Source organism: Pinus tabuliformis, chromosome X (assembly GCF_031772625.1).
Source record: "Pinus tabuliformis cultivar Carrire ecotype Pingquan chromosome X, CPIR1, whole genome shotgun sequence".
Taxonomy (NCBI): Eukaryota; Viridiplantae; Streptophyta; class Pinopsida; order Pinales; family Pinaceae; genus Pinus; species Pinus tabuliformis.
This window is the reverse complement of record NC_142308.1, coordinates 743,524,438-743,549,164: the sequence shown is the minus strand read 5'-3', so window position 1 is coordinate 743,549,164 and position 24,727 is coordinate 743,524,438. Positions and strand designations below refer to the sequence as shown.

Here is a 24,727-nt window from a genome sequence, read left to right as displayed (position 1 = left end):
AAAAGAGCCCTAACCAGAAAAGTCAACGTTGGTCAACAGGGCATATTTGACCCTCAGCAAATCGGTCAACTTCAGTCAAATTCGGCCTCCAAACAGCAAGATAAAACAACCCTCAAAACAATCAAATTCAGCCAAGTCAAAGTCTGGTCAAACAGCCCACCTGCAGTCAGCCCTAGCTGCAGTTAACGTTGGTCAACAGTCAACGTTTACCCTCGATTTTTGTGCCCAGAAATGCGGCTTGCCCAAAAAGAGATAGCCCTGACAAAAATGAAGTCAAAGGAGGTCAACGCATGTTGGTCAACGCTTGGTCAAACTATCAAAAAATTTGATCTCCTAAAATTTTGGCCTCCTGAAATTTCACTCTCATGAAATTTCGAACGTGTGGAGAGAAAGAGGCCCAGAAATTCGTACCCAATCAATGAGGAGAGAGAGAGAAGTGTGAAGATAAGTGTGTCCAAATGAGACTAAGTCACCTTCTATTTATATGCAACGTTGAGGATAAATAGACGTGACTATTAGGCTTCTGAGCCTAGTTTGTTGGCCGACCTTGACAATTTGACCATAATCAAAATAAATTCATAACTTCATTTGTACATGTCAAAATCAGATGATCTTTAGATCAATCCTACACCTCTCGGAGAGAGGAATCCAAGAAAAATATCAGTTGTCATAAATAAGATGACCCATGTGGAGTTTGGCCCTAGTTGCCAATTTTAACACTCCCTCTCAACTAGGGAGAACTCCATTTGTTCCCAATCAAAGGAGAGTGTGTCATACCACTCTCACTGACCCGAAGTCAGTTCTAATCAAAAGAGAGTGTCTCATACCACTCTTACTGACCCGAAGTCAATTCCAATTGATCCCAAATCAACATCAGTCATCCTAGCATAGGGAGTACAGTAGTACACAAGGGGTCCATCGGTAGTACTCATTGTTTTACAACCCGGCCGAGTCAACTCCGAAACGGCCGTTTCGAACCGAGCCAACACCAAAATTTATGACCCGGCCAGCAACCCGGCTCGGTTGACCGAGTCATAGTTGACTCGGTCAACCCGGCCGGGTCCGTATTGACTCGGCCGAGTCAAAGAACCAACGGCTGGGCAGCGTAAAACATGAAAAAAATTAACTTTTTTTGTGATTTTTGGTAAAGTGCAATTCAGTTTATGGATTCCAAAGGGTAATGGTAAATTGTTAAATGCTTTTGGGGTCCATTTCCCCCTCCCAAACCCTATTTAAGACAGCCAAATGCTCTCATTCACTCACAGCAGTCTTATGCATTTGAGTGAGAGTCTTCTTTGAGAATTAGTGAGCAGTTCTTGAGCTTGTTTTGGAGCAGCAGTGAGGAGTCTTGGAGGAGCATTGTAGCTGGAGTGAGGAGATTCTTGGGCAGCCATTTGGAGCAGCATTGAGGAGCTGATTCTTGGAGCAAGCTTGAGGAGGCAGTTTGTGCCTGGAGGTATTTTTTTCCACCTCTATGAATCTGTTTTTGCTTCGTAAATTTTAGGTGCATATCAAGAAAGCTTAGAGAGTGTTTTTTGTCCAAGAAATGAACATTGAATCAATTTTATTTTTTTTCATTTTCAGATTGTTTTCCCAGTCAAAAAATGGCACCTAGAGCAAAAGATCCTGCTTGGGCATATGTTGAAATGGTTGATAGTCAGATGCATTGCAAGTTTTGCCATAGGAAAATTAAGGAAGGTCCTGGGGGGATTCATAGGCTGAAACAACACTTGGCAGGGATTAAAGGCCAAATTACCGCATGTCCCTCTGATGAAATTGAGGAGATTAGAAAGAATTTGGTGGCCAGCTTTGAAAAATTTAAAGAAGATAAGGCTAGGCAAAAAGAGATACAGGCTGAAATTGGGAGGAAGAGGGAGATACAAAGAATGATGGCTACCAACCCCCACTATGATTTTGAGGGTTCTTCCTCTATCCCTCAAACTGAGGCATCCAACCCTTTCCGTTATGTTCCTCCCTCTTTTGGTTCTGTTCAAGATAAGGGAAAGGGTAGAATGAAGGGTGATGTGACTATCAAAAGTTATTTCACTCCCTCCTCTCCATCAGATGCACATGGTCCTGAAGCTAGTAAAGGTCAAATTCAGCCCACTTTAGATGACCATTGGAAGAAAGAATTGAGGGAGATTGCTTGTGACTACATAGCTAGATGGTGGTATGATGCTGATATCCCCTTTAATGCTGCTCGTTCACCATATTATGAGCCTATGTTTGATGCCATACATGCTGCTGGAAAAGGCTTCAAAGGCCCTACTATGCAAGAGCTAAGGGGGTTTCGTTTGCAGAAAGAAATTCAATCCATTAATGAGTATTTGCAAGAGTTCAGGGACTCATGGGCAAGAACAGGGTGTGCCATCATGTCAGATGGATGGACTAATCAAAGAAACCGTACCATCATAAACTTTCTTGTCTTCTGCCCACAGGGAACCATGTTTTTAAAATCAGTTGATGCATCTGATAAGGTAAAAGATGGCCACTTGTTGTTTCAGCTATTGGATGAGGTTATTGAGGATGTGGGGGTGGCTAATGTTGTTCAAATCATCACAGACAATGCCTCTAACTATGTTCTTGCTGGTAAACTGTTAGAGGAAAAACACAAGACCATCTTTTGGACCCCATGCGCTGCACATTGCATAGACCTCATGTTTGAGGATATTGGAAAATTAGATTGGGTCAGAAACACTGTAGATAATGCCAAAAGCATAACAAAATTTATCTACAATCATACACTGGTTTTGAGTCTCATGAGGAAACACACTGGAGGCAGGGATATTATTAGGCCTGCCATCACTAGATTTGCTACACATTTTTTGACATTGCAATCTATGTTTTCCCAACATAGAAACTTGCAAAAGATGTTTTCCAGTGATGAATGGAATCAAAGCAATTGGTCTAACAAACCAGAAGGCAGAGAATTGAAAAGGAAAGTCCATGATGAAACTTTTTGGAGAAAGGCAGCAGAGATTGTGAAGCTTGCTGAGCCACTAGTTAAGGTGTTGCGGTTGGTGGATGGGGAAAGGTTGGCTATGGGCTTCATTTATGAGGCTATGGATCAAGCAAAGGAGCAAATAAAGACAGCATACAAGGATAGAGTGGCAAAGTATGGGCCCATTTGGGCAAGCATTGATGAAAGATGGAACAATCAACTCCATCGCCCTATACATGCAGCTGGGTATTTTTTGAACCCACGGTATCATTATAAAGCTAAGGAGTCAGGAGCTTTGAGGGGGGAGGTCAGAGATGGACTGGTTGATTGCATTGAACGCATGATCCCATCGGAGTCTGATCAGCTGCAGATACATCAACAGGTCACATCCTTCAGCAATGCAACAGGTACCTTTGGAAAGAACCTAGCAAAGATTGCAAGAGAAGCAGATGAGCCAGGTAAACAAAAATTTCAATTTTCAATTTCTTAATGGTTTTACAGTTTTACTTTTTTTATTAAAGACTAAAGTTTGTTAAATCATTTATAATTTGAAAGTTAGATATAATTTGTAATTTTGTTGAGCTTCAGCCTTCATCTAACTCATAATTCATTACACTCCTATGTTTTTTGCAGCACAATGGTGGGAGGCCTTTGGTGGCCAGTGCCCTCAATTGCAAAAGTTTGCAATTCGTATTTTGAGTCAAACTTGCAGTGCATCTGGGTGTGAGCGCAATTGGTCTGTCTTTGAGAGGATTCACACAAAGAAGAGAAACCGTTTGGAGCAAAAACGGTTGAATGATCTAGTTTTTGTCCAATACAACCTTCGGCTCAGACGGAACCAATTGCTGAACAAAAGACCTGATTCAGATCCCATTGTGTTGGAAGACATTGATCCAACATCAGATTGGGTAGTGGAGAGTCGTGCACCAGAGTTTGATCCTGATGAGGATCTTGATGAACTTGAACTGGAACATCAACTTCAGCCTGTTCAATTGAATGCAGATCCCGATCCACCAGCCTCAGTCTCACAGCCAGCAAGGAGTAGGACTGCAGTTGTAGGTGCTTCCTCTGCTCAGCCACGACAGAAGCGCAGCCGCATATCTACTCTATCTCAGCTTGCATCTGCTGCACAGCCTGCTAGTGGTACTGGCACCACTTCTACAGTTGCAGTTGGAGACGATGATGATGAGGAGGAGGCATGGGGCCCCTTGTCTGACTCTGATGATGATGATCCAGAGATTGGTCGAGATGATCTTGGCTCCTCTGGCAGTAGCTACTAGCCAGTAGTACTAGTATTGGAGTCTGGTCACCATCACAGTTTACTTTTGTTGTAGAGGCCATTTCTAGCCTCCTTGGTTATTTGTATTTTGTTTTGAGTCTTTGATCATGTATGACAGTTGACTATGTATTGCCATTGGGTACCATTTTGATATAATGGATTGGTTCATGAGCCTACTTTGATCATATGTTGTCTTCCATCTATATTATAATGCTGTGTGTTTGGAAACATGAATGAAAATCTTTAAAATTATGTTTAAAATATTTAAAATTATGTTTTTTTATAAAAAAAAATAAATATTTAATGTATTTTTTACAACGACCGAGTCATTGAAATCGAGCCGGCCGAGTCATTACCGAGTCGGAGTCGGAGTCGGAGTCGATCCTCGGCCGAGTCGGAGTCGGAGTCGGAGTTGTAAAACATTGGTAGTACTATGGTCCCTATCCTCATTTCCCTACTCATTGGCCAGATGAGAGGTACTTCCCATGAGTCCCAGACTACATGGGTAGGATGTTTCAACAAGAGGAGGATGAACCACTCATCCTGCCTACATGTCACCAAGGGGTATCGCAGGGGAAGGCTGAACCACTCACCCTATGGTTGCTTATCGCTCCAAGAAGTACCCCAAGCACCCCGGAGCTCCCAGAGCTCAATGTACATCTCATACAAGACCCTCATAAGAGGGTCTCCCCACAACTCCAAGTCATTCTAGGAAGGCCAAGAACTTGACCTTCCCCAGGGGCTTTGTCAGAGTATCAGCGACCTGCTCATCAATCCCAATGTGATGGAGCCTTATTGCTCCTCGTTGTACCATATCCCGGATAAAGTGGTACTTGATATCTATATGCTTGGAGCGATCATGAAACACAGGATTCTCTGATAATCGGATCCCACTCTAGTTGTCGCAGAGGATCACGGTGGTATCCAGCACATGTCCAAACAGCTCACTAAAGAGCTTCCTCAACTAGACAGGAGGCCATACTACTAGCTATGTATTCGGCCTCGGGGTGCTCAAGGCAACTGATTTCTGCTTCCTGCTCATCCAGGATATCGAAGCAGAACCCAAAGAAAAACAGCATCCAGAAGTGCTCTTGCGATCCACCACACTGCCAGCCCAATCAGCATCAAAATAACCATGCAACCTCACATCTTCGGCAGTGTATCTCAATCCATGAGTGATTGTGCCCCGAAGATATCTCAGAAGATTCTTGGCACCAATCCAATGTATATGATAAGGCCCAACCATATATTGGCTCAATGTGTTAACTGCAAAACATATGTCCGGACTAGAGTTCACCAAGAACATCAATGCTCCTATGAGTTGATGATACTCAGAAGCATTCCATAATTCAGGTCCAGCAACACTACCACATAACTTCTTAAAGTTAAGTTCCATCAGAGTAGTCACGGGCTTGCAGTCCACCATCCCAAATCTTTCCAATATCTTCATAGCATACTTTCCTTAAGAGGAAAATTTCACCTGGATTTTGTCAGACCTCCAACCCTAGGAAATAGTGCATCGGTCCTAGGTCCTTCATCTCAAATTCAGAAGCCAATTCCCTCTTACATTTGTGAATGAGAGGGTCAGCACTTCCATCAGCTCCACGCTTGATTTTGTAGATCCACTTAGAGGTGACAACCAATTTGTTCTGGGGTCTAGGGACCACATCCCAAACATCATTCTTCATAATTGACTTGTATTCTTCATTCATAGCATCCTTCCATACTTGATGCTTCACAGCTTCTTCGAATGATGAAGGCTTATTTTTAATGATATTGCTCATGGCGGTCAAATATCTTGATACCTATTCAGCTTCTTGCTTTCACGGAAAGTCCCCCTTGGTGCAATGTGTCTCTCGGCATCTTCGAGAGTCTCCCTAAGCCATGAGGGTCTCCTTTTGGAGGAGGAGGATCAATAGGATCCATAGGTTCATCAACATTAGGCATCGTTTCGTCTTCTTTTGCACCCTAATTTCCGGTGTAAGCTTCTTTGCCCTTCCTTAGGATAGGAAGGTTGTAGATCTTCCTGAGGGCCATATCTTCGTCAAAGGTGACATCATGACTTATCTCAACTTCCTTTTGACCTACCACATAAATTCTATATCCCTAAGAATTTTCACTATAGCCCACACAAATTCCTTTCTTCCCAGATGCACCCAATTTGTTTCTTTTCTCTTTCAGCGCTTGAAAATATACAAGACTTTTCTCAAATGAGAGACATCGGGTTTCTTACCAGTGAACATTTCTTTGGGAGTTTTGGAGTCCAATGCTTGATGAGGGCATCGGTTTTGAACATACACCCATAGGAACTTTGGAAGGCCTTGATCATGAAGCATGGCACGAACTGCTTCTATAATAGAGCGATTCTTCCTTTCAGCCACACCATTCTGCTCAGGAGTGTATGGCATTGTAGTCTCCCTCTTAACGCCAGTTTCTCTGCAATAATCTTGGAATTCATTAGATTCATACTCTGTCCCATTATCAGTCCTCAATATCTTGATTTTCTTCTCGGATTGGATTGCGATCAAGGCTTTGAAGTGTCGGAACCAGGTAAACACTTCATCCATCTTCTTCAAGAAGTAGATCCAGATCTTGCGAGAATAATAATCCGTAAAGGTGAGATAATATAAGTATCCTCCCAAAGAGTTTATGGGCATCATACCAGATATGTCGAAGTGGATCAATTGCAATATACCTATGGTCTTACTATTACTTGAGGGGAATGGCCCCTTTGTAAGTTTTCCTTCGGCACATCCCAGACATACACCTTCATGCTCTACTTTGAACTCAAGCATCCTGTCACCATCTGTCTCACATCGTGTAGGGCCTTATAATAAAGATGGGCAAACCTCCGGTGCCTTAGTTCAGATTTTAGAGATGTGTCACAAGACATGGCTCCTAATGGACTTCCTCCAACTTGACACAAAGTGTCAACCCTGAACCCAAGAGTAAAAGCATCTTTAAATTTCTTTTCCAAACACGTACCTTTCCATCGATGAATGCCACCTTGAATCCTTTGTCCTCCATGGCTGAAATAGACACCAAGTTCTTCTTGAGATCAGATACATATAGTACTTCTTGCAAATGAATAGTGTTACCTTGATTCAATTGAAGGGTAACATTCCCTACTCCCTTCGCGGGATAGGTGGCATCGTCTCCATGGATGATCTCCAAGTTTGTATCATTTTCTATCAGATTAGAGAGGGCTTCCTTGTAATCAATGAAGTGCCTTGAGGCATCACTATCAATCATCCAATTTCCCAAAGTGTCCGGAGGAGGGGCAATGGAAAGGGCCGATATAAGATAGTACTCCTTTTGCTTATTGTTAACAACATTTGATTCTTCATACCTGGAGTTCCTCGATTTCTTGGAGGGTCGACCATTTCCTTGATGTCCCGCATTCCTTTTCCCTTTGCCATTGGACCTACCATTGCTTTGATCGTTGTTGTTGAAGTTGCCCCTGGAATGATTATGATCATCATCATGTGATGTGTCCCTTCTATTTGGACACTCCCTTGCATAGTGGCCAAACTTATTGCAAACAAAGCACTTGCCCTTCCTTCCTTCCTTAGAACCAGACTTTCTATGGAGATGGCCTCTAGACCCTGCATTATTTCTCCTTTTGGCATGAGCGGAGAATGCAGAGGGGTTGCTTCTATTAGAAGGCATTTCTTGCTCCATCATTCTTGTTTCTTCTTGAATGCATCTCGACATCAATTCTTCAAACCCTAGAATTCGATCATTGTTGAGGACGATGGTTCTAAATACATACCACTCAGGTGGGAGTCCTCCAAGGGTGGTGAGAGTAGTTCCCTGTCAGGAATGACTTCTCCAATCGAGAGTAGATCATTCTTGATATTAGTAATCCTCAAGAATAGGATTGAATATCCTCATCCTTGCCCTTCTTAATATCCTTCAACTTATTCTTGAGAAATAGAATTTGATTAACATTACTAACCTTGAACATGTCGACCAACCTGTCGTAGATCTCCTTGGAGGTCTTCAATTCGGAGATGTAGGCCACCAAATGCTTGTCAAGGGAATTCCTAATAATCTTCTTTGCTTTGGCTTCGGCCCTATTGTACTTGGTCTTCGCAACAGTCGGTGCATTTGGAGGTTCAGGGATTTTACCCTGCACATAGTCCATCACTTCTTTTTCTTCCAAGGTCAAATCAAGAGACATCTTCCATCCATGATAGTCAGATTTATCATGGAGCTCATCTTCAGCCGGGAAGTAGGATGAGGAATCCACTAAACCTTTTGTCCTTGTCCAACTGTCTGTGGTGATTGCTCTCTCACTCTTGCTTGGGCTTTTTCTTCACCTCAGCTCTGGTACCATGTTAATTTTAGGCAACAATTGCATGTTCTATGCTTTAGAGCTATTTTACTTCAAATTCTTTATTAGCCCAGTATCAATATTCAGATTAGCAATCACATCAACATGATAGTAAAATGCAGATAAAACATAAACATAAACAGTAGAAGACAAGCCAAGACAAGAGGACACAAGATGTGGCACCAGCCAAGGACAAACCCCAATGTGGGGAAACCCTTGATCAAATCTTCTTTTAGTCTTCAATCGTTCAGCAGAGAGAGATAGTACAATTTACAAATTTGATAATTTATAACAGCAACAAAAGAGCCCTTACCAGAAAAGTCAACAGGGCATATTTGACCCTCAACAAATCGATCAACTTCAGTCAAATTCGGCCTCCAAGCAACAAGATAAAACAACCCTAAAAACAGCCAAATTCAGCCTAGTCGAAGTCTGGTCAAACAACCCACCTGCAGTCAGCCCTAGCTGCAGTCAACAGTCAACGTTTAGCCTCAACTTTTGTGCCCAGAAATGCGGCCTGCCCAAACAGAGATAGCCCTCACAAAAACGCAATCAAAGGAGGTCAACGCATGCTGTTCAACACTTGGTCAAATTGTCAGAATTGGATGATCTTTGGACCAATCCTACACCTCTCGAAGAGAAGAATCCAAGAAAAATATCAGTTGTCATAAATAAGATGACCCATGTGGAATTTGGCCCTAGTGGCCAATTTTAACAAAATATTGTGACAAAACCTTAAAGAAAGAATAGAAGATCATGGTTGAAGCATTACAAATAGATATTCATGAGTGGTAAAAGTTGTAAACAAGACTTGGATGTTCTAGAAGAAGTGTTAAGGTTGAGTTTGGTGTTGTTGTAGAAGGTAAAGAAGAAAGCTTCAGACGAAGATATGTTTTAGATAATATGATGATGACCTAAGCAGCATTAGTATAGTTGAGAACCCTGAATATTTAAGCTAACTTATATATATTTAAATTTTATTACTAATTGGGGTTGTGATTGTGCAGGATCTCTCCATAAGAAGGTTGAACGCAAGTAATTATCAACATAAGAAAATCTTTTTTCCTTTTTGATTTTCTAACACGGCCCATACCATGGAGTGGAGGAAGACATAGAAGGGGATGAAGGGGATAAAGAAGCTAACAGTGGAAGAGTTTAACAACCTTGTGGAAGTAGGTGGCAAGGCTTGAGGGTGAGTACCGCATCCCCACCCAGCGCTCCTAGCCTCAAGACTGGTAGCCACTAAACAATGCCTTTAAACTTCAACCCTCAACAACCTATTCACATAGAAGGTCAACCAAGGCCCAACTTAATTAAAATGCATGCATATGTATGATAATTAAAATGCAATGAAATATATATGCATGGATTAACAGATCTCATAGCAGCAAAGTGCATCTACTCAAAGTTAATCACATATATACACAAAGTGCAATTTCATATATTTCCATAACATAAAAAAACATTAATTGTAGATTCACAATGGCAATACACTTATCTATTGACAAAAGATAGTCCAAGAAAATTGCTTTTATGCAACCAATTTTCCACCCAACCATAGGCATCCAGTGTAAATGCCACCCCCAAGCCAGGCTATGCAGCCACCAGTGCAAAGGAACCAACTAAGGGTTCCTACATCATCAACCCAACCCATTTTCTCTCATGGATCAGCCAAAATACTCATTGCGAGGCATTCCAGGCATCTCACGTAGCCATCAAACAACCACTACACCCTCTTCTACTACCCCACACAACAAGGGACATCTTCCCTTTCTTTTCTCAACAATCCCTCTAGGATATTCTTCCTTTCTAGTGCCCTTCAATGTAAGTAGAAAGAGTCCAATTTAATGAATGCCTTCTAGGAAAAGCTTGCAAAATAGAACTTGGCTATCAAGCTTCTAATGAGCAACATATAGTATATACATAATAAGCAAAGGAATCCTTACTTGCCCAACCTCTATGCTCTCCTACAACCATCTCTCGTCCAAGGTTAACAATTTCCAAATTGGTTGATGGTTAGCAATGAGAACGCAGCATGAGAAATCTTGAGCATAAATATGGGAATGCTAGAACGAATGAATGAATGACAAATATGAGAACTGAGCGAAATGATGGCCAATATTCCTTCTAGCATGAGAAATTATGTACTTTTGTGCTTCCCTATATTGATTTTAGTCAATCCACACTTCAATAACTACATGAGAAGATTTCCCCACCAACCTTTACATTTATACAATGATTGGGTTTCTAGGTCAAAGAAAGTGGGTGGATTAATTTAAAGCACATGAAGGAAAAGAATGAGGTCATAGATTAACAATTGGAAATAAAGGATTACTTACCCATAGGACCCCCTTCTATAATGTCCCCAACTGCTTAGGAGGCATAAGACAGGTTCCCATGGACTAAGACGGGGAAAATTTTAATAAGGGAACATGATTCGCCTAGAAAAACATTATAGATACTTAAGGGGTAAAAAGAGTGCATGTCCTAGGCTAATGAAAAGTCATCTTCATTTTATAAAGTGAAAAGCTTCTAAAGTGATTTTATGAAATGCTTAAGAGGCATAAGACAGGTTCCCATGGACTAAGACGGGGAAAATTTTAATAAGGGAACATGATTCGCCTAGAAAAACATTATAGATACTTAAGGGGTAAAAAGAGTGCATGTCCTAGGCTAATGAAAAGTCATCTTCATTTTATAAAGTGAAAAGCTTCTAAAGTGATTTTATGAAATTAAAAAGGGTAAAATGGCAGCAAAAGTGGCCACTAAATTATAAAAGGGGAAAAGTGAGGAGATACTCCTCATTCTATCACTTGCATTTTGAGAAAATGAGCTCTTTGAGAGTTTTTGGGATAAGCTTATGGTTTGAGAAACTCTAGCTATCATTGTTAGCTTCAGTGTTGAGACTACCTAGTTGATTCAGAGAGTGGAATCACTCAGATTTCACCATTGCGCTACCAAGGAGAAAAAGATTTTCAGAAGAATATACAGCTACAAGGTTTTATTAGTTGATTTTATCTTCTAATTTTGTGTTTTCTATATATCATCTTTCAGGTGGATGTCCAAGCCAACCCGGGGTTGATATTGCTATTGAAGAAGAGCCATACTTTGCCATCAATTTAGTGGGTCGAAGTTATGGGTCATGAGGCCAAATTCCTTCAATAAAAGGGTCTGAGCATTTTGAAGATTATCTGGGTTGAAGTTCCAGCCTAGGAGGAATTTCTCTTTATTTCAGAGACCGAGCCAATGTATAATTCATGGGTCGAGTTCTGATCACTAAAGGGCCGAGTTTGCCTCTGTGGGTGGGCCGCAAACCCCTCCTATACATTGTTGCCTGAGCGTGCTTCACAAGGACTCAGTTAAATTCTTTGCTTGGCTGAGTTGGACATAAGTGCTGGAGGTCAATATCAGACTTAGAGAAAGCGTAGATATCATTATTGCTAGACGCAGAGATTAAGACCTTCGTTCATGCGCGTGTGTATCAGCCTTAAGGAAGCACAAGTTTCAGTCTACGTGTGGGCCGAGTTCCTCTATCTCTGCTGGTTGAGTCACTCAACAAAGGCTGAGTTTATATGCTGAAGGGGGACGAGGACTACCCGCTGTTAGAGGACAAATTTACAAGCTGATATATGCCAGATATCTCATGCTTTTCCTGTAGCTGGTTCGAATGACTGTGTTTTATGCGCTGAAGCTAACTGTGGGGCATAGCCTCTTTGGACATTGTTTAAACCAGGTTCTATTATTCACTGAAGTCTGTACTATTGTTTGTTAATGCAATGCTGTGATTGTAACTCTCTGGAAAACTACTGTGTAATTCCTGAAGCAATATATCAGTGAAGACTGAATTTACTTGTGGCTGATTTTAATGTCTCAATGGCGTTTGCTTTTGTCATTTAAATTCTGAACATGAAGATGTTGCTTTAAAATAGTTTCTTGAGTGTTTGCTGGGCACTGTATACTCATTTGAACCCAAACTCAAAGAAATTACACCTACAGCAGTACCTCATTAAACTGTTTGACAGAAGACCTCACTAGGAAACTATATAAAACTCTAAAAAGACACTGGGCATTTTTGGGAAATTTCCAAGAGGGGATTTCGCAACTTCCCTCTTCCACTATCTTGGAATCACAGTCCTTGTTCTGTCTACAACCATCTTAGACCAATATATGCTATATTCCAGCATAAACATTTACATAGCTTGAGTTCACAATGGCAAGCCTACTCCACGACCCATAAAAGTGTATTTATAAATTATATGCCTATCCATTCACTAGTTGAGACTTGGCCTTGAGTTGTGCACTAGAATCTGTACTAGCATATTTGCAGCATTTGCAAATGAGGTTATTTATTTAAACTCACAACTCTCGACACCCAACACCATAACCCTACATTACAATTTATACATAATCTGATCCAATACATTCCAGGGGTCAAAATAGAGGTATTAAAGAGAGAAAGGGAGTGGAACTACTAAATACTAAATTTGCATGCCTCCGTTCTAACACAACTTACACAAGTTCATATACCCATGCAATGAAGCATCTATGTGGGTTATTTCTAAGTGATGAAAACAAGTAGATAGGAGTCAAACCCTGCAACCATGTACCAACAACAGAGAAGAAAATATACAATAGGCAAAAGTAATAAGCACAAAATAAATCACAAAAAACAAGGGTTCAATCTAAGGTGTCATATAGAATGTTCAATGACAACCCCATACCCCCTTGCTAGTGGATCCTCTCCCATACATTCAAGGTGTAGAACAACAGCATTGTCTAACAAACTAACCTACTTAAAATAAAAACCAATAACAAATAGCAAATTTAAAAAAAAAAAAAAAATACAACCTCGTAGGACCACTGGCAAATGATTCCACCTGGGTTTCAGTGTTCAGCACCTCTATTGGCTGAATTGTGTTTCCTTCAAAGCGAAAACTAGTCAAAGTCCTCTCTTGAACAGAATAGCCCACAAAAAATGATTATTTTGACCAACTCAGAAAGGACCACCATAGATTCTTCCAAGTTCCAAATCCATCTCTTTGATGCAGGCCAAGGAGGTCTCATTCTCCATCCCTCTATCCTCAATGTCTTGTAGGCACCCATCTTGCTTGAGATTGCATGCTCTCCTCTTCTACTCCATTTTCCCAAGTGGATTTCCAACTGAGACATCCATCTTGTTGATTGAAGAGTAATGTAGTTGAGATCTCCTTGGATCTTAGTCAGATCCCAACTGCAAAGGTTAAGACTTCGCTTTAAGCCACTGACCACCCTTGTTTAGTACACAGCAACAACGCATGCATCTTCTGGAATCTGGATGCCATTGAACCAGAGTCAAAGCAGGAGAGGGGAATTCATGGAGAGGTGAGGGGAGAGGGGACAGAGGCAGTCACAGGGAAAGGCCTCAAAGGTTCTGCAAGAGATTGAGCTCAGGAGGAATGGAAATTGTTTCAAAGGACTGAGAATATGTGTGAGCCTCCAAGAATGAGGACATCCATTGAGGTTAACACTCCCAAGAGTCTGAGCCGTTGGAATACAGCAAGGGCTTCAGCTTCATTGTTGGTTGATTATCCAATTCCCCAAGCAAAAGAAAGTTCATGTTGTCCTTCATGGTTATAGATGACCACCCTCCCCCTCCCCCAACCACCACACCTGCCACATCTTAGATGCTTAGATATTATGCATAATTACAGTCAGCTATTATAGATGTCATCTGTGAATGGGCAAATGCACAGGTAAATTGAATGAATGTATGTGAATCAAAGACATGTGTATGCAGAGTTGATATTGCACATAGATGACATGAAAAAATCTAGGTTGGCAGCTGTTGGAAGCTCCAGGCATATTTACAGCATGACGAAAGAAAGAAAAGTTTACAAATTCGATTTACAGGCAGGCATGTTACAGCCAAATGTAAAATTAACATGAACTTCAATACTTCACCAAAATAAACTACTGAAATTAAGGTAGCATCCTATTTCTGTGAAGAGAAAAGCTACTAGCAAACTAAACAATTTACTTTACTTAAACAAAACAGCTCAACTACTAACAAAGCTTTAAGAGGAACTTACCTCCTTTGATTGCACTAACTCCCAAGAAAAATCCCCTGCTCCATCTTGTTGTGGAATGTAGCCCCCTGGAAGATAATTTGGGGGCTGCTCTTCCCGTTTTCGCTTACCACTAGACAAAGTGAAAAAATCCTGAGTGCATGAAACACATTCATTCAGATCAGTTTCCATTAAATTTTATATTTTATCAAAATATTAATAAACTAAGGCCTTTACAGGTAAAACAGCACTTCATGGACTGCTTTGGTAAAAACAGGAGAACAGAAATGAAAAACAATCTCTGGACCCCCATTGCAACTTTGTGTCACATTTCTTGTGTGAGATATCTGTGGACACAAGGCTAATCTCTCTTGTGTATAAGAATCCCAAATTCACGGCATGATGCTTCTCATAATGGAACACTGAAACTGAACAAACTGACAAAACTAAAGCTTGCAAATCTCAAGTTTTAAGAGCACAAAACTAGAATTCAGAGTAACAAAGCCATATTAGAACCTTTGTGACAGGTGGTTGACTAATCCCAGATGCCATCTCATCCCTCTCTTCCTCATAAGCTGCAACATCACAGGGAATTCAGAAGAATACACTCCATATTGTTCACCAAGGTAATAGTCATCATATTTCTTTACATTCACTGTCTAGATATTTCCCATGAAAACAATTCAACAAACAACTTCCAATGTCATGTCCAGGTACAACAAGTAGTATTTTTAATAAAATACTCACCAATATTGACATCTACGCCAAGGGGTTTTTGACTTATCCAGTTCACAGGTTGTTGCTGTAATTCCAGAGTGTAAGAAACAGAGCCCAAGCCATCCAGGGAAAAATCACATGTAAGAAACAATGCCCTAGAAATCCAGGGAAGCATCATAAATGTGTCTCAAGTACAAGATAACCCTAAATAGTAAGTGGGCTATTATTTAAATCCGAACGCGGTTCAAACTGATCATTTTCATCTTTAGGCAATGAACAGCTAAATATCTATTAAATATGATGCCACATAACTTCCACTTATAAATTCCCTTCTACCATATTTAAAACAAAACACCTACAAGAAAATATTCAAATAGTCATAACAATGTAATGAAACAATAAGCATCCAGCCATATTTGAACTGGTACCATGTAAGGAGCCGGCCTTCCTATCTTCACTTCTGGGTCAATCCCTGACTCAGGAATCGCTAGAGGCTCCCCTGGACCAGGTGGAAAGTACTGGTACATAACTGGCTCTACAGTACCGGGCAAGGGAGTTTGCATAGGTGTCTGTACAGGTGTCTGCATTGGGCAATTAGTAAGTCAAAAAAATACACTCATAAGGAATCCATTGATATTTGAATAAAAAAGGGGGCATACCATCAATATCCCCATACTAACAAAACAACAATAAACATTTTTTATACATGACCTTAGAAAAAATCCATCATTTTAAAGGTTATAATTAACTGAGTCAACGTTGGAGATATTTATAGCATCAATGACACCTGTAAGTTAAACTTGCTGTAATGTATTTTAAAAATCACTTACTGGGGGGAACAGCATTTCTGCAGTAGGAGTCTCATATTCTTCAGTCGCCTCATAAGGTACATTGAGATCGTGAACTGGGGTGATAGGAGCGTTTGCGCCTCTTAGAGCAGAATTAGATGCATGGTCTATTGGACCTTGTATTGCCCCATTTTGCATCATTTTTAATTCCCAAAGCTGACAAAATTCAGGAAAAACATAAATAAAACAACAAATCAGAAGCACATGACTCAAAGTTTATTTCAATTGAACTCTCACAGCAAGTAGAATATGCACAAGACTACTGATAGGTTGCACACACAATTGTCTTTCTAACAAGTAAATTGTAAATGAATGGGAAGTCATCTACTGCATTACCCACTCATGTGATACCATTCAAAACACTTAGTCATCCATGAGAATACATATCCATAAATTTTAGCAACAATTCTTAGACATATTCTTAATCTTACAAATTTCAAATAAGTCCTACCTCTATAATATAAATAACCCTTTACACACACACACAAGTGTGCTACAGCTTCCACTATATTAAATAAGTGGTTTATTCCATGCAACTAGTCAAAATACTCAACCTTAACCATCTGAAAAAATTAGCTTATATGCACCAGGGAAGCCATTATGTTTTCCATTTCATGGAGTGCATTAAACTTTACAAAGAAATTGGAGGAAAAGGAGATTTTGGCATTACTGAATGAGTTCGTTTAAAAAAGGAGAAAAAAAAAATTATATATATATATATGATCAGTCTAGATTATTCATACATGGATTATTCCATATTGTTTTGCTTTGTTAATCAATGACAATTCAACATATGATATGTGCAAGTTAAAAATTGTTTCTTAAATCTAAATGTTTATTACAATCCCCTACTTTATCTCAATAAACTTACAGCTCTCTTTTCCTTCTTGTTTATGAATTTGCATATGCTATTTCATTGCATTTCAAAGATTGGCCTGTATCCTCTTTGCAATATATTCCTACTAGGATTTGTATGTTTAACAAGATTATCATTTAGCGCTAAATATTTGTTTCTATTTCTCAATCTTAGTGGCAAAGATTCAAACTTTAACAGTTTCCTTTTTCTAACAGAGTCTTTCTTTTACAATATATTTTTACTAGATTTCAGTATTTTTTCATATATGCATAAGTAGGTACAATTTCACAACCCATATCTAAAAATGTTGGTATATTTTTCAATATTTCAAAAGTCATTCTATCATTTATATTTTCTAGCCATCATATCCCTTCAAGTCTCATACTTGGTAACATTTTGTAGATTGTTCAAATGTTTGCTGCCAATATTTTGTTTATACATCTAAGATGAGTGCATTTGACCTACTCTGCAGCTTTAATGTGATGTACCAATGTACAGGAATGAACAATGAGGTCATTTCTTAAAATCTATGCTCAAATATGGAGGTATATATAGTTGGTCATACTCGGTTCACAAAAACAAAGGAAACAAATCTACATCAATAATCTTGATTCATTTCTTGATATTTATGTTGACATATCCGCCTAACAAGAAAGACTAGTGAAAGAGGTCAAGCAAGAATTGTGCACCAAATTACATAAGAATCTTTAAAAACAATGATTGTACTAACATAGACCATAAAGTTTGATACAGCAAGGTTGTGCTGGCGCAATCCAGAAGATTTAATCATTTGAAAGAGCAATGATTGGTGAAAGTTGATCTTGAATCTAAATCCCAATTAAAATACAAAGACACAATACAAAAAGAAATGTTATAGGAAGAAACCTTAACACAGTTCTGGGCTGGCATGCGGAAGGGGTTCTCTTTAACCCCAGGGGACAAAAGCGTACACATTTGGATGCAGCTTGGATGTAGCCTCAAATAACACAGCAGAAGCTTATGCACTGCTTCAAGGTCATAATTTAGTCAATAACATCAATGCTCTTAGATTGATAGTGCTTGGAGATTCATCGGTAATCATAAATCTCATCCTCTAAGACAAAGTCCCTCGGGTCCACCAACTAGCATCCATAATGGATCGAACAAGACTTAAAAAAGAAATTTTGGCAAACATGTCTTGCTTCCAGATCCCACAGTGCCAAAACCAAGAAGCAGACCACTTAACAAGCTTGGCAATAAAAGAAAATTCAGGGGTCCTTTCCATAAATTTTAAAATTATGTTCAAACCATCCCATAGATTACCCATGACCCTCAATCATTAAAGTGTCATGAGTCAAAGGATACATCATGAGGTGGCGATACATCAGGCCTTTATGGCAGGACAGCTGATAAGACTCCCCCTCCTCCTCCACGTGCTTAATTCCTTGGCCACCTTCTGTTATCATTCATGGAACAAATACTTGCACAGTGAATTTGGGATTATTAGAATGGCTTGTGTTCAAGGAGCTTACCAGCTAACCTTTTCCATCTCTGGTGATTCTTGATTGGAACCAGTCCCATTCCTATCCAGAGGTGACTGTCTGGACACATTCCGTTCCTGGTCTGTGTAGATGCTCAATTCTTCCTAACTTACGGCCCAAATTGCTATGGAATGCTCAGTTGGCCCCCTCTGCAGACCCTTTTGGCTTTCTATTCCTGCTATCATCCCCTTATTTGCCACCCACTGAGAATTGCTCTGTTTATTTTGAGATTCCTCTGCTCTGTTTTCTCTGTGAATTCCTCCTAGCCTTTCATACCTTCATTTATACCCATCCCCTCATCTCGGGTTCTCTTCTTTGAGGCTTTTTCTCTTCCTTTCTCCAAATTCCTGTAGTTGCTCACATTTGGGTCTCGCAACACTTCCCATCAATGGACTATACAGAACTTCCAAGAACAAGACAACTGCTAGAGAGTCATGAGGCTAGAATTTGGGACATGGAACCGCAATTGAGTCGTGAGGATGGGATTAACACACAAGATAGCCGAATTCATTTGAAGAAGATGGACCTCATGAAAAACAAAGTTGTCATAAGCTCCTTGATATTTCAGACTCATGGAATTTTGAGGTTGGAGAAGGAGGTCCATGCAATTCATCTTCAGATGGCTACTATCTCCTACAGGATCTCAACACCCCTGCCTCCACAGCCCTTGGAACGATTATGCATAATCTTCTTAAAGCTAATATGGAACTAGTGCCAGAGAAGTTTAAGGCATAGCGAAACAAGGGAAGCTCAACACCGCACCTGCATGCTGGAGATGAGATGACAGCTGACTCAACCAAGCAGTCACCTGCCTCCACCTCTGAATCCCTTTCCTTTGACTTTTTGTGTGTATTGCAAAGTATGATACCTTCTTGGAAGGTTTTGCAAATATATGTATCTAAGTTATTTAGCACTAAGACATATTGGGAAGACTCTTAAGATAATAGTGGAACAAAGACTGGTATGGACAATAATATTTCTCCAGGGCACAAAGCCCATTTTGTAACTTCTATGTAACATCCCATTGTTGTAGATTTTTATTAATACAAATATTTCCCTATTCTGGTTTAAAAAATAAAAAACTTTGAACATATTTGACAATTGCAAAAGAACTGAAAAAAACTTAGAAGAATAAAGCCAAATAGAGAAAAGCAAGAATCATGTTTGCGCACTGAGATGACGATAATGTAGTAGAACAGCATTGTCAATAATGACCAAGCAAAAAGGGGTTCACACATACATAGAGAAAGAATTAGGGGATGAGGAAGAAACAAACAAAGACCTAACCGAGAAGGGAAGAAGCAATCAGTCCCATTCCGGATCTCAAGATAAAAACTAGAAAATGTCAAGACACCAAGTACGAAGACGATAAAACAAGTCACATGCATGTTAATTATAATCGATGTAAAGGATAGTAAGGGCATATCAAGGTCAATATGAAGACGATAAAAGAGAGAGGGAGGAAGATACCACATCATATAAAAACTGAAAGATTCTAAACAAGAGAAAATGAATGATAGTAAGTCACATGCATGTTAATTATAATCGATGTAAAGGATGGTAAGGGCATATCAAAGTGAATATGAAGACGATAAAAAAGAGAGTGAGGAAGATACCACATCATATAAAAACTGAAAGATTCTAAACAAGAGAAAATGAATGATAGTAAGTCACATGCATGTTAATTATAATCGATGTAAAGGATAGTAAGGGCATATCAAGGTCAATATGAAGACGATAAAAGAGAGAGGGAGGAAGATACCACATCATATAAAAACTGAAAGATTCTAAACAAGAGAAAATGAATGATAGTAAGTCACACGCATGTTAATTATAATCGATGTAAAGGATGGTAAGGGCATATCAAAGTGAATATGAAGACGATAAAAAAGAGAGGGAGGAAGATACCACATCATATAAAAACTGAAAGATTCTAAACAAGAGAAAATGAATGATAGTAAGTCACATGCATGTTAATTATAATCGATGTAAAGGATAGTAAGGGCATATCAAGGTCAATATGAAGACGATAAAAGAGAGAGGGAGGAAGATACCACATCATATAAAAACTGGAAGATTCTAAACAAGAGAAAATGAACGACAGGAAAAAGTAGTGATAAAGAAAATTACTACTAAATATACCAGATATATCAACAAGGAGAAGTAAATCAAAAGTTGATGAATCTTATTCAAACCTGGTATAGAAAAAGAAGATCATGCAAGAACCATAAATATACTCAGAAGTTCCAACTTACATCAAAATCATATAAGCTGATACAATGTCACCCAACCACAAAAGGGTACTTAGACTAAACTATAAATTCTAAACAACAGAAACCAATTTGCATTTGAAGAGGCCAACTTAGAGAAAAATAAGTGACTTTAAATTGTAGTAGAAGTACAAATAATTGGGTTCAACGACAACTGCAGCCTATGAAGTCAAACAAATTGTCAACTTTATAAAACTTGGGAAGGCCCAAAGGGTTAACTCAATCAAAGGGTGCCACTGTTGCCAGGAAGTTGCTGGTAATCCAACATCCTGTGCAGATCCCTGGTTAGATTCCCACAAAATGAGACACCCTGAATATACGCCACCCACTATACACTGGGGACCATTCTCGGATCTGGGGGACGTGCCCAGGAGATTACAAGGGAGTTAGTTCCAAGAAAAAAAAAGATGACAACTAGGAAATCGATACAACATAAAAGAACCAATATGGCAACTGTATTTAGGATTCCACAAGGACAATTTCAACCTATAAGAAAATAAATATTATATTTTATTCAATTTCTTATATTTTATAACATACCTTAACATAAGATAAAATAAACCCGTGGGAGCAGATCTCAACATACAAGAAAATAAATATCATAGTTTATTCAATTTCCTTGCGGCCACATCATTTCTACCAGTCATAGCTTTGATAAAGGACAGCACCCCTTAGAGTTTCCTAGATATACTAAAAAGAGCTGACAATTTTAAGTGATCACGCTGGCAGGGGATAATAGGGCAAGCTAAAGACATCACCCTAGAAGGCAGCAAGCTGAAGTCCTCACCCTCGAAAGCAGCAGAAGCCTCCGGAGTATGGTTAAGGAAGGCAGCTCGGGATGAAGGGAACAGGCACCGTTGCAGGACCTCAAACACTACAGAGAATGCAGAAATGTTTTCATTGTAGCTACCCAAATAAGATAATATGCACAGCAAGCCCTGGCAGTCTTGGGAACAAGGTTAGACAGCATTCATCAGATCCTTGAACATTTGCAAACTTGCTAAAAGATCTGTCCATTCAAAACATTCAAGAACCGATGCAGATATGAGCCATAGGAAAAAGAGCTGTACATTATAAAGACTACACCATCAGCAATTTTTCCAACCAGCCGCGGAGAAGAATCAACACACCACTGGAGGAAACCATCCCACCGCCTCAAGAACAGATTGAAAGGTGACTACGCCAACTGAACAACAACAAGGTCACAGCAACCAAAATTTGCAGGTTTGGCTTTTGTTCTAGCATGTGTAGGGCCAAAATTGGTATCGTGTCACAGCTCCGATCTTTTTGTAAATGTGGTGCTTGAAAATGAATGTTGACTTTGTGTTTCAAGGTTTAATCCGAAATTCCGTTTGACAATGGTAAGGGTGAAGCTAGAACCATTTTTTATACATTCATGTTTTCAGAAAATAAGACCAACTTTTGCTTCACATCTTTACGACTTAGATCAGTTATGAACTGAGAATCTGTATGCTTGATAATCAGAAAAGTCAAATGGCCCGTGCTCAATCTTATATGCCATGAATGCAGAGTACCCGCCATGGAACATGTATTAACGTAACATTTTCCTATTCCCCCCACCCCACTCCCAAGAAAGAAAAATTATTGGCAATAGAACATATAGCGTCGCCAAGATACAGTTTACATTTTGACATCTGAAAGCAGGGTTTATCTAGAGTTTTGGACCAACCAAGTCTTTCGGTTTCTCCAATGTTCTGCGACTTCAACAAACAACCTTGTGAGCAGACAAGCAACATATGTGACCACCATTTTCTGGTGTTTTTTGGCAGGCCCAGCTCAACCGAGTTAATCTTAAAGCGGTTTGTTCTTTCGTGATGACTATGACTCAACGAGCGCTTCCATTAAAAAGCATAGAGAGCATGATGATGCAGACTTTTAAGCTTTAATCTCTCCAGGTATTTCATTTCAGTGCCTTTCTCATATTTTCGAACAATAAACAAAAATTTTACGATGAGAGAGTTACCGCTTGGACTTCATTTAAGACACTGTCATCTAAACCCTCATTCTGAAATTCTGGCCGCAGACTTTTGATAACACTGTCAACTACATGTACGTAAACACTGGAGACGCTGGTGGCCATCTCTCGCTCCTTGACGATTCCCTTTGAAAGAGCCAGTGTGCCAGACGGAGTCATACCCTAACCCTCCGGTAATCGACACGGGCTACCAAAAATCCCCCACCTGCAAATTTTCACAACATTTTATTCAAATACAGAAAGAAAATACACATCTTTTATTAAAAAGCATCAAATCCCGATTTTCAGACACTGCTATATCAAATAGCATCAAGTTCTACTGAATTGAGTAAGATTCCAGGTAAATGGATTGACACAATAGCACTGCATTGACAAAATCTGGAGCATGATAATAGCATGTGGGGGAGGGATTTGAATTAATGAAAAGCATGATTCAATCGAGCTGATTTTTCCAGAAACAAAAACCCTACGTGGTGATTAAGATGATGTTACTGGCCGAAAAGCCTGAATCCCAACACCAAAACAGATCTTCTTCAATCATGGCATGGCCGTCACATGGACTCCTAGCTCAACGCTCCCTCTGCCTCCTGCTGCTGCTGCCGCCGGATGAATGAATAGAGCAAAGAGTCCACACAGACGACAGGAAGCTATGGGAAGGCTCGATGGAGTTTCAAAGTGTGTGTATATAAATACGTTTGCATTTCCTTTTAGCTGTCCGAAATCGGATATAAACTAAAAGAATAACCATGTCTGTCCAACTACAACTATATAGGCGTCAAATTTAGCGTGGGATGTTTAGGTTTGACCGTGATGAAGAATTACCCACTCGGGCTCCCTCATGTCAAATTCATTCACACCACGTGTTTTATACTCCCACGCTCCTATTGTTGTGGGTACACGAATTTCCAAATGTTTTGATAGCTCGGCCGGGAACAAGATATGCAACTAAACCCAAAATGTTGTTGTTTGTGTGGTGTGTCGACTGAAGCAACCGATATATCATGGGCAATTGACTCATTAATGCGGGGCGGTATATTCGTTGGATTAAGTATTTACCATAATTGGGTGGCATATATTGCAGCTTTGTATTAATGGGCAATGGCATAATGATGGGTGGCATATACTGTATTGATGGGTTAATGGCTTAGGATATAAGCCTTGTCGTTAAAATAGTTATTAGCGGGATGGTGATAACATTAAAGCGGATTCCATGACCTTCCATTACTCACCACTTAGATTTGTTGTGCGAGTGATCAAAATAATAGGAAACTTAATATTAAAATTAAGTTATAATATATATGGTTGTATTTATGTTGTGTATATTAGTTGGTTTCTATGGATTTTTTATTTTGTTTTGTGTTTTTAGGCATCTTCATTATAATATAAATAAAAAAGTACAATTATCAAAGTTATGGAGTTTTACTTATGTTAGATTTGATTATGGTTTGTGGAGCAAGAGAACATGAGATTTTGTAACAGTTTTAGTGAAAATTTCATGTAATAAAAGTTAAAAGCAATAACCACATATGGATGGGACATTTATTCCAAGTTGAATGTTGGGCAAAACATCCTATGGGGTGTTCATTTGGTTGTTTATGGTTAAGGAAATTGGCAAAGGCAATGGCTAAGGCTTTGGAAAGGCAAAATAGCATTTTTGTCACATTTATTTATAAAAATAGTGGAAATTATGAGAAAAATGAGGCACAAAGGTCACATGGTGCATGTGAGGAGAAAAATGAAGGAAAATAATAGAAAATGAAGAAAATAGAGGCCTCATTCATAAAAAGGCTTATGAGGATCAGTTGGTAACCTTTTGTTAGTTCAGTGTTGGAGCTCTCTCTTATACTTTTGGATACTTAGAGATTTGGCTTTGGAAAAGCAAAGCCAAATGGCATTTTTTGCACATTTATTTATGAAAAT

General features: G+C 39.5%; 1 protein-coding gene across 2 annotated transcripts in view; it reads right to left on the bottom strand.

The window, feature by feature from the left end:
* LOC149142043 (uncharacterized) overlaps nucleotides 1–23,539 on the bottom strand; it is a 142,556-nt gene extending 119,017 nt beyond the window's left edge. For both annotated transcript variants that reach the window (XM_089453334.1, XM_089453335.1), the window contains exons 1-7: nucleotides 23,278–23,539; nucleotides 22,796–23,012; nucleotides 16,148–16,321; nucleotides 15,746–15,898; nucleotides 15,348–15,402; nucleotides 15,117–15,175; nucleotides 14,625–14,753 (exon numbers count right to left, since the gene is read on the bottom strand). In XM_089453334.1, the coding sequence (XP_089309460.1) occupies nucleotides 14,625–14,753; nucleotides 15,117–15,175; nucleotides 15,348–15,402; nucleotides 15,746–15,898; nucleotides 16,148–16,321; nucleotides 22,796–22,966 (741 nt within the window). In that variant the 5' untranslated portion in view covers nucleotides 22,967–23,012; nucleotides 23,278–23,539. The remainder of the gene's footprint in view (nucleotides 1–14,624; nucleotides 14,754–15,116; nucleotides 15,176–15,347; nucleotides 15,403–15,745; nucleotides 15,899–16,147; nucleotides 16,322–22,795; nucleotides 23,013–23,277) is intronic.
* Nucleotides 23,540–24,727: the final 1,188 nt, after the last annotated feature.